The sequence below is a fragment of the Pristis pectinata genome, chromosome 25 (assembly GCF_009764475.1).
Source record: "Pristis pectinata isolate sPriPec2 chromosome 25, sPriPec2.1.pri, whole genome shotgun sequence".
Taxonomy (NCBI): Eukaryota; Metazoa; Chordata; class Chondrichthyes; order Rhinopristiformes; family Pristidae; genus Pristis; species Pristis pectinata.
This window is the reverse complement of record NC_067429.1, coordinates 7564726-7578552: the sequence shown is the minus strand read 5'-3', so window position 1 is coordinate 7578552 and position 13827 is coordinate 7564726. Positions and strand designations below refer to the sequence as shown.

General features: G+C 44.7%; 1 protein-coding gene across 1 annotated transcript in view; it reads right to left on the bottom strand.

Annotated features, from left to right (window-relative positions):
- Positions 1 to 2352: 2352 nt before the first annotated feature.
- LOC127582808 (transcription factor CP2-like) overlaps positions 2353 to 13827 on the bottom strand; it is a 60328-nt gene continuing 48853 nt past the window's right edge. The window contains exons 11-15 of the mRNA XM_052038374.1: positions 11537 to 11627; positions 8096 to 8193; positions 4442 to 4584; positions 3594 to 3645; positions 2353 to 2682 (exon numbers count right to left, since the gene is read on the bottom strand). Coding sequence (XP_051894334.1) covers positions 2645 to 2682; positions 3594 to 3645; positions 4442 to 4584; positions 8096 to 8193; positions 11537 to 11627 — 422 coding nt within the window. The 3' untranslated portion in view covers positions 2353 to 2644. The remainder of the gene's footprint in view (positions 2683 to 3593; positions 3646 to 4441; positions 4585 to 8095; positions 8194 to 11536; positions 11628 to 13827) is intronic.

The window sequence follows — 13827 nt, the reverse complement described above, 5'->3', positions numbered from 1 at the left end:
ATGGGTGGTGTGTCTAAGACAAGGTACAGGTTTAAGGTGAGAAGTGGAAGGTTTAGGGGGGGGTTAAGGGAAAATTTTCACACAAAGGGTGCTTGAAGTCTGGAACGCACTGCCTGAGGGGGTGGTGGAGGCAGACACTCCCATGACATTTAAGAAGCGTCTAGACAAGTACTTGAATCACCAAAGCATAGGAGGCTACAAACATAGTGCAGGGAAATGAGATCAGTGCAGATCGGCGCAATGTGGGGACATGGTAGGCCAAAAGGCCTGGTTCTGTGCTGTACAACTTGATCGCTATGATATTTGTGAAACTTTACAATGTTAATGTTATAAAATGGAAAATTGTTTGCTTAAAAATCTTATTCGCAGCTCATCTAACGTTAATTTAATGGCTGTAGCGTACATGAGAATTCTTGTGTGTTAGTCTGGTGGTACTCCATTCTTCTCCAAGGTATTCTAATCCTGGAAATGTATGGGGAAACCAAACTTAACATTGTACTTCAAGTGCAGTGGCATCAAGTTCTTGTACAGCCTATGTTTAATATTCTTAGGTTTTAGGATATAATGCAAGATAAAATTCCCAAGGACCTTGCACTTCTGAATTCTTCAATGGTTTATTCACTCTTTGCCAAGTTCCCCTGCTCCTATTTTTATTAGTAAAAGTCTTTTGTTTATTGTTTATGGATTTCCCACACCAGGTCTTCAGGGATGGATATGTGTATTTTGGACTAGTGGACATGTCAGATAGGGGAGGGTAGAGGGAGATCAGTCACACATTGTTGAGCTGTATTGCTTAGATGATCTGAGCTTTGGTTTATGATTGGTGAATCACAGTAAAGGGAGTTGAGTGCTGGAAATCTTCACAGTCCAACTGGAAGAAAATTGAGCTGAGATTTCCACTTAACAATGGAAAATCAAATGAACAGTCATTCAGTGAGAACACTATTGAATACAGTCCATCGGTTAGACTGCTAGTATTTATCAGCCAAGCTTACATGTTTGATATTGGCAATTGGATGAATTAGCAAATAGCTGGTGGCCCAATGGAATTCTGTTATATGAACAAGGTTCATAGAGTATTAACAGCACAGAATGAGGCCATGCAGCCCACTGAGTCCATGCAGGCTCCTGGTAGAACAATCCAATCCAGTCAGTCCCATTCCTCACTCCATCCCTGTAATTCTGCTGGTTTAGTTCTCTCAATCTGTATCTAATTTCCTTTTGAAAGCATTCCCTCCATTTTCACCACCTTTTGTAGGGAGTGAGATCCAGGTCATTACTGTATATAAAAAAAACATTCTTCCTCACAAACTTCACATCCAGTGTCTCTTGCCCAAAGTCTTAACTCTGTGTCCCTTGGTCTTGTATCATCTGTTAATGGGAACCATTTTGCTTTATCCAGCTTATCTAAACCTGCCATAATCTTGTGAATTTCCAACAGATTTCTGCTCAACCTTCACTGCAGGGAGAACAACCTGAGCTGCTCCAATGTAACCTTGCTGCTGAAATCTCTGAGACCATTCCAGTAAATTTCCTCTCAAAGATCTTCACCTCCTTCCTAAACTGTGGTGACCAGGAATGGATGCAATACTTTAGATGTCACCTAACCAGAGCTTCATAAAGCTCCACCATAAACTGGCCTGCTTTTGTAAAGATAGTGGAAGGTAAGTGAGGGAGCTGGGCTGGAGAGAAAGCAGAGTGGGAGTCTCTCGGCGTTTGTTAATCATTTCAACCCTGAGCAATCTGACAGAGACTCTGCAAATCCAGTTGTCAATAAAGTCAGACCACCTGACGTGGACTCGCTTTATTTATATTTTAAGTACATGTAAAAAAAAACTGCCATTTCACATTGCTTGTATAAAACATTTTACAATGATTAAAAGGAAAGCATCTGCAAGGGGTTATATTGACGTTAATATTGGAAACTAGTTGAGCTCTTGCATGGTTTCTGTATAACAGTAAAACCTATGAGAGAATATAGATAGCAGGCAGTGGAACTGAACTTTGGTTCCCCTACCCTTTTAACATGGACCCAGCATATATTCAAGGCTGTTAATGTTAATATTCTTGTTTATCTCACTTTGGTCTTGCATTGTTGGATTTGTTTCCCTCCTTCAGAAAAGTTTGATGCATCATTATTGAGCCTGGTTAGCAGTGCCCTGCTAAATTCAGATCACAAATGTATGCACAGGAGAAAAGGGCAGATGGAGGCTGATGTGTCACCAGAAGGTGTTGTAGAACAGAGGTGTTATCTGGTCTTGAGTGCTGAAATGGTTCCATTCCAATATCTAGTTAGAAGAACTCCCATTCATGTGGGAATGTCCTCAATGTAATTAAAACAGTGCATGGAAACAAAAATAGCCGCATGTAGCTGCTGGAAAACCAATAGTTTTATGTAGTTGATCTAAGTGTTTGGTCTTGTGTTCATTGAAGGGTTTAAAAACTCATTTTGGAAGAACCCAAGGTTTCAGTAAGCACAGACTTGTGTCTCAAACATTGTTCGAGGTGAATCATTCTGTACTAATCAGTGCTCTGTTCAGGAGGAGGCACTGGTTTGCAATACCGGAAAGTGCAATGAGTCTCACAGGATTGATCGCTGCTCCAGATGTTCACTGCATTGGTTTCAGTTTCAGATATAAAACTCCTATTTTAATATCATGTAGTATCCACCCAGGCTGTCCACTGTAAGGGAAACATAAAGGCTCTTAGAAAATTAGAATTCAGTTCCTGAATGACCCAATGCAGACTGGGTTATGTTGGAGCAAGAAACAATCTGTTGGAGGAACTCAGCAGGTCGAGCAGCATCTGTGATGCTTTTCTCTTTGGAGAGAAGGAGGATGAGAGGTGATTTGATAGAGGTGTACAAGATGATAAGAGGCGTAGATCGAGTGGACAGTCAGAGACTTTTTCCCAGGGCGACAATGGCTAACACGAGGGGACATAATTTTAAGGTGATTGGAGGAAGTTATAAGGGGGATGTCAGGGTAAGTTTTTTACACAGAGAGTGGTGGGTGCGTGGAACGCACTGCCTGCAGAGGTTGTGGGAGCAGACACATTAGGGACATTTAAGAGACTCTTAGATCGACACATGAATGATAGAGAAATGGGGTGGGGGGCGTGATGTGGGAGGGAAGGGTTAGATAGATCTCAGAGCAGGATAAAATGTTGGCACAACTTTGTGGGCCGAAGGGCCTGTACTGTGCTGTAGTGTTCTATGTGGGAGGAAAAGAATTGTCAACGTTTCAGGTCAAAACCCTGCATCAGAGCAAACCTCCCACAGACGCTGCACAACCCACTGAGTTCCTCCAGCCGATTGTTGTTCCAGCTTCCAGCACCTGCAGTCTCTTGTGTCTCCACTGGGTTATGTTGGGTTGCTTTCTATATTAGAGGATTATAAATGATTGCTCTCCCCCTCTGGCATGCCCTCCATTCCCCACCTGGAGGTAACCGGAATGCTCATTCATTAACTTGACCACTATGCTATTATAAACCTTCAGATACCCACTGTGACTATTGTGGGATGCAATCCTGCTTGTGTCCTCTGTCAGTGTGAGCTGGTCTCATTAATCCAATGTAGACCTTAGAGCATTTACCTTTCAGTGAGTTAATTATGAAACTGGATTCATCTGGAAGGTTCTGAATCATCTGTAAAACAGAAGTAAAATATGAGATCACCTGCCTGCTGTTCTCTGGTCACTTTAGACAATGCAGCAGGTACAAGGCAATGTCGTCACCTGCAGGTTCCCCTTCCAGGGCAGGCACAGTAGTGTAGCGGTTAGCGTAACGCTTCACAACACCATCGGCCTGGGTTCAATTCTGGTTGCTGCCTGTAAGGAGTTTGTATGTTCTCCCCGTGACTGTGTGGGTTTCCTCCGGGTGCTCCGGTTTCCTCCCACGTTCCAAAGACGTATGGGTTAGGAAGTTGTGGGCGTGTTATGTTGGAAGCGTGGCGACACTTGCAGGCTGCCCCCAGAACACTCTACGCAAAAGATTTATTTCACTGTGTGTTTTGATGTATATGTGACTAATAAAGATATCTTGTCTTATGTCACACACCATATCAATGTGGAAGGGCATTTCTGTTCCTTCATTGTCGTGGGATCTAAATCCTGGAAACCCCCTACGTTACAGTCTGTTCCACAGAGACAGCAGTGGTTAATCAGCCATGATTGAATAGCGGAGCAGACTTGATGGGCGGAACGGCTTAATTCTGCTCTTATATCTTATGGTCTTATATTTCAAAGTGGTATCTCATACCACCTCCTCAGGGGCAGTCAGGGATTGGCAACAAATGCTGACCTTGCCAGCGATGCCAATATCCCAGAAAGAATTCCAAAGAAGTCCTACAAATGAATGGAATTATGGATCTCATTATGAGCATCCACAGTTTATTTGTGGAGACGATTTCTCGGTCCACATCAGTCAATATTCAACAACTCACCTGGTCCCCGACCAGGATGTGGATCCCAGCAACTCCCCGTCGGTAGATTTGCAGGATCTGGTTCGGTGGGATGCTAAACAGGGCTGCCAGTTTGTTTGTTAGTTCAGCTTTCGTTAAATCCTCCAGGTAGATTTCCTTGTATACTGCCAGGAGTGAGTGAGACCATCAGGAGAATGCCACCAAACTAGCAACTGACATAAACATGCATTAACTAGACTGGAGCCTAATTTCTACCATTTTAAGAAGAAACACTACGAGGTGCAAATTCCTCCTCACCGTTCTGTTTTCTTCATGATTAACCTCACATTTATAGTAACCAGATTCATGTAAGCGAATGGTGAAAAAATTAATGTCTCCTGTTTATTATTGTGAGGGATCTCAGCCCTTTGGTGGTTGTGAGACCGAGGGAGTTTGGAAACGGGCTGAGAGCGTTCAAACTTTCTCCAGGCGCCGTTTCTCCATAAGTCTTCCCTCTCAATATGGGACTGTGATAATAGACCAGAACATAGAACACCACAGCACAGTACAGGCGCTTCGGCCCACAATGTCATGCTGACATTTTATCCTGCTCTAAGATCTATCTAACCCTTCCCTCCCACATAGCCCCCTATTTTTCGATCATTCATGTATCTACCCAAGAGTCTCTTAAATATCCCTAATGCATCTTCCCCCACAACTTCTGCAGGCAGTACTTTCCACGCACCCACCACTATCTGTGTGAAAAAAAACTTACCCCTGACATCCCCCTTATATCTTCCTCCAGTCACCTTAAAATTATGGACCCTCATGTTAGCCATTGTTGCACTGGGAAAAAGTCTCTGACTGTCCACTCGATCTATGCCTCTTATCATCTTGTACACCTCTATCAAGTTACCTCTCATCCTCCTCCTCTCCAAAGGGAAAAGCCCGAGCTCACTCAACCTATAAGACATGCTCTCCAATCCAGGCAACATCCTGGTAAATCTCCTTTGCACCCCCTCTAAAGCTTCCACATCCTTGCTATAATAAGGCAATCAGAACTAAACACAACACTCCAAGCACAGGAACAGGCCCTTCAGCCCACCATGTCTGTGCCAGCCACGATGCCTATCTAACTGATGCCATCTGCCTGCCCATGGTTCATATCCCTCAATTACCCGTCTGCTCATGTGCGTCTAAATAGCAGAAACGATGCTAACGTATCTGCTTCCTCCACTTCTCCCCGCCAGCACATACCGCTCTCCGTGTAAAATAAACAAGCAAATGCCTTGCAAATCTCCTTTAAACTTTGCCCCTCTCACCTTAAACCTATGTCCTGTAGTATCCGACATTTCCACCCTGGGATATTTCCGACCTTATAATCATGTTATGGAGGTGTTGCATGATGAGGAAAGGAACAAATTCTGACATAATTACTGTGGCTTCACTTTAATAACAAGTGCCTAGTAATGTCCTCCTCCATTATAGAAACTTCAAAAAACAGGACCAGGAGTAGGCCCTTCTGTCCTGGGTTTGCTTCATCATTTGCAGACATTCGAGCCAGTCCCAACATTCATATACACTCCGAGGAATCTTCAATCTGAAACGTTACCTGTTTCTCTCTCCACAGCTGCTGCCTGACCTGCTGAGTGTTACCAGCACTTGCTGTTTTTATTTCAGATCCACTTTTGCTGATCACCTGCTTTGTTTCTGTAGCCTTCAACAACCGTTCTCATCAAAAGTGAGTCGAGCTTGAGTTGACTACCAGCCTCAACAGTTTATTCTGGGGAGAGCTGCAGATTTCCGTTCCACACTGTGTACGAGCTGGCTTCCTGAATGGTCTGGCTCTAAGTTTGTGCCCCTCGATGGGAGGAAGGGGTTAGATAGTCTTAAGTGTGGTTTGAAGGTCGGCACAACATGGTGGGCCGAAGGGCCTGTATTGTTCTATGGTTTTATGATGAGACACCTTTAAACATCTTTAGGGGGCTTTAATTTTTCAGCTTAAACTGAATTTAAAAAAAGACACAAAAAATGCTCCCAGCAAGACCCACTTGGAAAAATTACTTCTTTTTCCATTAGTAAAATTCCAAGGTGGCAGTAAGTGCCAACCAGACAGAAGTTATACTTAGTCATAGAATCATACAGCATGGAAACAGGCCCTTCGGCCCAACTGGTCCATACTGACCAAGATGCCCATCGTAAGCTCGTCCCATTTTTCTGTGTTTGACCCATATCCCTCTAAACCTTTCCTATCCATGTACCTGTCCAAGTGCGTTTTAAATGTCATTAATGTACCTGCCTCAACCACTTACTCTGGCAGCTCGTTCCATACATTGGCCACCCTCCGGTTCCTATTAAATCTCTTCCCTCTCACCTTAAATCTATGTCCTCTAGTTCTTGTTCCCCAGTCCTGGGAAATAGACTGTGTGCTTTCACCTTAACTATGCCCCTTATGATTTTATACACCTCTACACTTCTGGACAGTGCACTTCTCGAATAGTGCACTATGCTTTGAAGATGTGAACATAAGATCACTGACCAAACCACTGGTGTATTGACTGACGTGGACCTAGAAATTCCCCCACTTTTCTTTTTTTCCTCCCTCCTCCTGAAGCCACCGGCCCCCATCACCCTAGGTCTTTCCCTTCTCCTGCCCACTCCATCTACCCATCACCCACACACTCCTGCCCACCTCTCTCCCTTCATCCCACGCTCCACCGTCCTGTCCTATTAGATTCCATCATCTTCAGCCCTTTGGCACCTCCACCTATCACCTCCCAGCTTCTACCATCATTCATACTCTCCCCCCTCCCTCATCTGCTTATCACCAGCCCCCCCCCCCCCAACCTGGGTCCACCAATCACCAGCCAGCTCTTGCTTCATCCCCTTCCCCCTCACCCTTTTTATACCGGCTATCTCCCCTCTTTCTTTCCAGTCCAGATGAAAGGTCTCGACCTGAAACGTCGACTGTCCATTCCCCCCCCACAGATGCTGCCTGACCTGCTGCTCCAGATTCCAGCATCTGCAGTCTCTTGTGTCTCCCTGAGGGGCGCTAATGTTAGGCCAAGAATCTAATGCCTGGAACTGCAGACATGGTGTGTGGGGATTCCAGTTCTGGCTGGCTGTATTCCCATCCACCCTCAGCTGGCCAACTCATCTGTTAATACAGAGGAAGGACTTCCTTATCTGACTGGATAACCCCTGACCATCAGGAAGACTGTACTCCCATCTCCAAGAAATTCACAATTGATTCAACAATCAGCCAATAGAAAGAGAAAATTCTGGAAAAACTTGACAGGTCAGGCACTGTCTTTGCAAAGAGAAACAGAGTTCAAGTTTCAGGCTTTCATTGTCCTGGAATATTAAGTCTATTCCCTTCTCCACAGATGCTGCTTGACGTGCTGAGTATTTTCAGCATTTATTTTTTTGTTTCAGATTTCCAGCATCTGCAGGACCTTGATTTTGTTAGGCAAGTTGATTTCTCCTGGCCTACAGTGTCTGGAAAATGAACCTTCAATCCCTGGTGATCTGTGGCAAACTTGGACGTTGCAATCCTTAAAGAAGATAAGGTTATATTGTGATGTATCTTCTGCTCCTGCCCCATCTCTCCCACCCACCCACACAACCTGCCATCACTCACTGACAGTATAGCTTTGTCCCTAACCATACCCCTTTGACGTTGGAGCAGCTACATACCACACACGGAAGTGTTGGGAGAGTCTTGGGAATTCTCTTGCTCTTTTCCTTGCTGTGGTTCCTGACACATATAAATGGTGAGACGAGGTCGAATGGACCTGTGGACACAAGCAGTAGGATCATGGGATTGTTTCCTGATCTTGTCACAAGCAGCTCCCTCTGCTACTGAAGAGAAGCCCCTCATCGAGTCGTTCCAATCTGACCCGTCTGTCAGAGGCAGAGGGTCCAAGTCCCACTGCAGGACTAACGTTTATAATCTAAACCAACAATCCAGTACCAAGGGAGTGCTGCACTGTCAAAGGTTCCACCTGCCGGATGTGATGTTAAATCAAAAGACTTCTGCCCTCTTGGGGTGGATGCAGATCCCACAGCACTAACTGAAGGATAGGTTTTCGCCCCTCCCCCAGGAGTCTTGATTTATTAAATCATTAACCTGCAGATTATCTGGTCATTAACACATTGCTATTTGTGGGACCTTGTTGTGTCCAAATTGGCTGTTGTGAGTCCTATGTTGACAGGATTAGCTGTTCATTTACTGCAGGGTTGGGACATTCTGCATTCTTGAAATCACCAGATAAATATGTCTTTCTTATATTTTTGCCTCTATTTAAAAAATTTCTACTTGGAATCTAACTGAATTTATATGCCTTGATGTTAAATTGTTTCTTGACTTCTTATTAACTTAAAAGCACTGTTTAAGTACATACTTTGCCTCTTTCACACCATTGCTGAAACAGCAATCTTCAGAGTTAACTGTGAGATGGGGCAGTGGGCAGAGCTGCTGCTTTTCAACTCCAGCGACCCAGGTTCAATCCTAATCTCCGGTGCTGTCTGTGTGGAGTTTGCACGTTCCCCGTGTTTCCTCCAGGTGCCCTGGTTTCCTCCCACATCCCAAAGATATACACGTAAGTAGGTTAAATGGCCGTTGTAAAATTGCCCCCAGTGTCGGTGGGTTGGAGAACTGATGGGAATTTGGAGAAAATAATTTGTGGGGGAATTGGATTGTTTGTTGGCAAGAAACTGCAGAGAGTTAGGGACTCCATTCAACACATCACAAAAACCAGCCTCCCCTCCATGGACTCTGTCTACACTTCCCGCTGCCTTGGTAAAGGAGCCAACATAATCAAAGGCACCTCCCACGCCGGACATTCTCTCTTCTCCCCTCTCCCACTGGGCAGAAGATATAAAAGCCTGAAAGCACAAACCACCAGGTTCAAGGACAGCTTCTATCCCGCAGTTATAAGACTATTGAATCGTTCCCTAATATGATAAGGTGGATTCTTGACCTCTCAATCTTCCTCGTTATGGCCTTGCACCTTATTGTCTGCCTGTACTGCACTTTCTCTGTAACTGTGACACTTTATTCTGCATTCTGTTATTGCTTTTCCCTTGTACTATCTCAATGCACTGATCTGGTGAAATAATCCATATGGATGACATGCAAGACAAAGTTTTTCACTGTACCTCATTACATGTGAAAATAACAAACCAATTTAACAATAAATGACCTGCCTCTAAACAACAAGTTGCTGGATTTCATGTTTTAAATGGTTTTAAAGGACAGAGAAGATGCTAAATAGAACACCAAAATTCATGTCTAGTTTAAGGGTTCAAAATTGCATCAGAAATGTTAACTGGTTTGTGTGTTTTAACCTAAACAATAAAAATAACTAATTGCCTAAAGCATTAAATGGTCGCCAACCAAGAGTTGGAGAAAAAAGCAGCTGCGGCAATGAATGGGCATTGCCACCAGGTGGCACCCTTTACCCAAGTATTCATGATCAAGTGTTCACCAGTCCTGCAGCATTGGGACGTAGTTAACTCGTTTTAAACCATTGAAACAGTTCATTCCATTTTTTAAATATTTGGTTAATATCTGATAACTGTGAATAGGAGTCTGCTTTAACTCTTTTTTTTCCTTCAAGTGTTTAAGGGCCAGATTCCCTGGAATAGTCGGTGAAAACCTTCTGCAAAGTGCTATCTCAGGATGGCCCAGCCAAAACCAATGTCCCTTCAAAGCAAAACAGACTTGTCTGTGTGTTACAATTTTTCAGTTTGTGGGATCTTGCTGTTCATGCATTAACTGCATTTCCTACAACAGTGACTGCAGGTCAAAGGGACAGAACACCAGCAACAGCTGTGTCACTCTGCTGCATGTGGGGTTAAGAAAAAAGATGTTTGCAAACCTCCCACCTTGCCCTTATATTCACTGCTGTCGAGACAAGGAGCCCACAGGGTTGCAACCCCTCCACGTTAAAGGCATGGAATTATTAATGGTGTGGCGTTTGAGAGATCCACATCTTCAACCACTATCACCAGCTACAGACCACCGATATTAAATGAGATGGTTGTTAACTGTCTTTGGCTTTTCAGTGGAAATTATATTTATGTTTATTCATTAACATGATGTGAATCCAGAATTTATCCTTAGTTTCCGGACCATTATTTAAGATTCAATGACATTGGTGGGTCTGTCATCAGATATGAGTAAGGATGAGATCAGTGAACTGTGGCGATGGAGGGAGGGTTCAGCAGTTTCATGGTCATCTCGACCACTGCTCACGTTTTAGTTCAGATTCATTTGACAACTTGAATTCCCCAGCTCCTGTGCTGGGATTCGAGCTCACCAATGTTCCAGCCATCATGGATGTTAATCCAGTGATTTACCACTGTGCTGCTCCACACGCAGTATGGAATGCTGCCATTTGGTCAACGCCAGTGTTTATGTTCAATGTGCCTCCTTCCCCCCCCCTTTATGTTAGCTTGTCAGTACATAACTGTCTGTTCACAGAGTTATAAGGCACAGAAACAGGCCCTTCAGCCCATTGAATCTGTGCTGGCTGCCAACCGCCAATTTACACTAATCCGACATTGTTTTTTATTCTTCCCACAATCCCATCAACTGCCTCCAGATTGTCCCACTCGGGGGCAATTTACACTGGCTAATTAACCTACCAACCTGCCTGTCTTTGTGATTTGGGAGGAAACTGGAGCACCCAGAGGAAACCCACGCAGTACAGGGAGAACGTGCAAACTCCACACAGACAGCACCCGAGGTCGGGATTGAACCCAGGTCTCTGGCGTTATGAGGCAGTGGCTCTCCTTGCTGTGCCACTGTGCTGCCCATCTCCAGGTGCCCCTGGAAACGCTTCTGAAGAAATTCATCACCAGCACCCTCATGGAAGTGAGCTTCACATGTTCACCACACACTGAGAACATTTGCCTTTATTCCCAAATCGGATCACTTCACCTATCTACGATCTATTGTCCCTGGTTCTCGCTGCGCCCACTTGGGAGGCACCTTCTCCGCATCTGTGCTCTCAAACTGCTCCAGAATGGTGAAGACCTAGCTTGTGCCCTGGGTGGTGACTGTGCAGGATGGTACAGAGGTGAGGGTTCGTTGATGGGTCGGGAGCTTCTAGCTCAGCGTGGCTGCTTTACCTCAGCCGCAGCGCATTGTAAAGCCTGATTCCATCCGCTGGGCCGCAGATTTGAATGATGTCATCACGTGAGAGTTTAAGTAGATCAGCACCTGTGGGTTCAAGTATGGAACTGTCAGTAAACAATTAAAGATGGTTCAATCCTGACCTCGGGGGCTGTCTGTATGGAGTTTGCACATCCTTCCTGTGACTGTGTGGATTTCCTCCCACATCTCAAAGACATGCAGGTCAGTGGGTTAATTGGCCGGTATAAGTAGCCCCTAATGAGTGGTGGTCTCGGGGGGGGCGGGGGTGGGGTTCAGGGTTCAAGTTTCAAGTTCCAAGTTCATTGTCATGGGCATGCACACCCAGGGTAGAAGTGCCATGAAAATTAACTTTTTGTAGTAGCAGCACAGTACATCACAGACATGACAAACGTAAATTAACATAAACGTAAATTAACATAAATTATACATGATGGGAATGTGTGGAGAGAACAAGATGGGATTAATGTCAGATAAATTAAATGGGTGGTTGATAGTCAGTGTAGATATGATGGGCTGAAGGGCCTGTTTCAGTGATGTATCATTCTCTGACTCTTCATTTTCAGCTGGCCCCAGCTGCTCTCTCTTCCTCTGAAAAGGATCTGTTCACCAGCCCACCTCTCCACTGGAGATGTTGTCTTTCAGATATAACATTAGATTGAGTTCCTGTCTCTCCTCCCAAAGGATTCCCAAGGAACCAAAGAACTGCAAATTAACTCTGGCAATGGCATCCTTGACTTCTTCTACCAATTAATTTCATTCCGTGTCAGTAGTGTCTCCGGCAGATATCTGGGTATCTCCAGCAGATATCTGAGGATGCATATCCCACTCGAGGGACATAACCCCAAAACCCAAACCCTGTCTGCTTCCCTCAGATCTCACAACACTGTTGTAAAGAAGAGCGGGGAGTTCTCCCCTGAATCCTGATGACATTTATCTCTCAACCAACTGGAATAAACTCTCTGCCTTTTGTCTCATCACTCTTTGGTCCCTGAACCAGAAAAGTTCATTGATTTTCTCTCTCCACAGATGCTCCCTGCCCTACTGGGTGTTTCCAGCATTTTCTGTTTTTATCTCAGATTTCCATCTTCTGCAGTTTTTTTTGTTTTTCACTCTGCTGCAGTTTGCTTGGCTGAAGTAGGCTATCATGCTTCCTTCGTTACAAAAGTGCGTATCCTTTAGAAGTCGTTAATTGGGTGTAAGGTATTTTGGGATGTGAAGGGTGCTGTGGAAATGCAGGTCTTTGTGTGTTTACTGGTCTGGCAGCTGTCCCAGGCTATTCCATTCTGGCTGGTACTGATCTCTCGATAACTTCACACTGCTCCTGAATAATGGTTGGCATTTCACATCCTCCTACCTAGCCTGGTGTGACAATGGCCAATTAAATGGTATTGGCATTGGAATTGGTTTATTATTGTCACTTGTACCGAGGTAAAGTGAAAAACTTGTCTTACATACTGTTCGTACAGATCAATTCATTACACAGTGCATCGAGGTAGTACAAGGTAAAACAATAACAGAGTGCAGAGTAAAGTGTCACAGCTACAGAGGAAGTGCAATGCAAGCAGACAATAAGGTGCAAGGTCATAATGAGGTTGATTGTGAGGTCAAGAGTCCATCTTATCATACTAGGGAACCATCCAATAGTCTGATCACAGTGGGATGGAAGCTGTCCTTGAGCCTGGTGGTACGTGCTTTCAGGCTTTTGTATCTTCTGCCTGATGGGAGAGGGGAGAAGAGAGAATGTCCAGGGTGGGTGGGGTCTCTGATTATGTTGGCGGCTTTACCGAGGCAGTGAGAATTGACTCCCTTTGCCTGGAGTCTCTGCCTCATGAACTCAAGTAGAACTCATGAGAGGCATAGATAAGGCGAATGGTTAGAATCTTTTACCCAGTGTAAGGATTCACCCAGTGAAGGGGAGTCTAAAACTAGAGGGCATAGGTTTAAGGTGAGAGGGGAATGAATTCAAAGGGACATGAGGGCAAGTTTTTCACACAGAGGGTGGTGGTTATGTGGAATGAGCTGCCAGAGAAAGCAGTACATGTGGGTACAGTTACAATGCTTAAAAGATGTCTGGACGGGTAAATGGATAGGAAAGGTTTAGAGGCATGTAGGCAGGTGGGACTAGCTCAGGTAGGCACCTTGGTCAACATGGACAAGTGGGCTGGAGGGGCTGTTTCCATGCTGTTTGAGTCTATGACTCTGGGTCATCCCTCAGCCTAAGCAACCACACTGGTCCCCCACAAGGCTGCGTCCTCAGCCCTATACT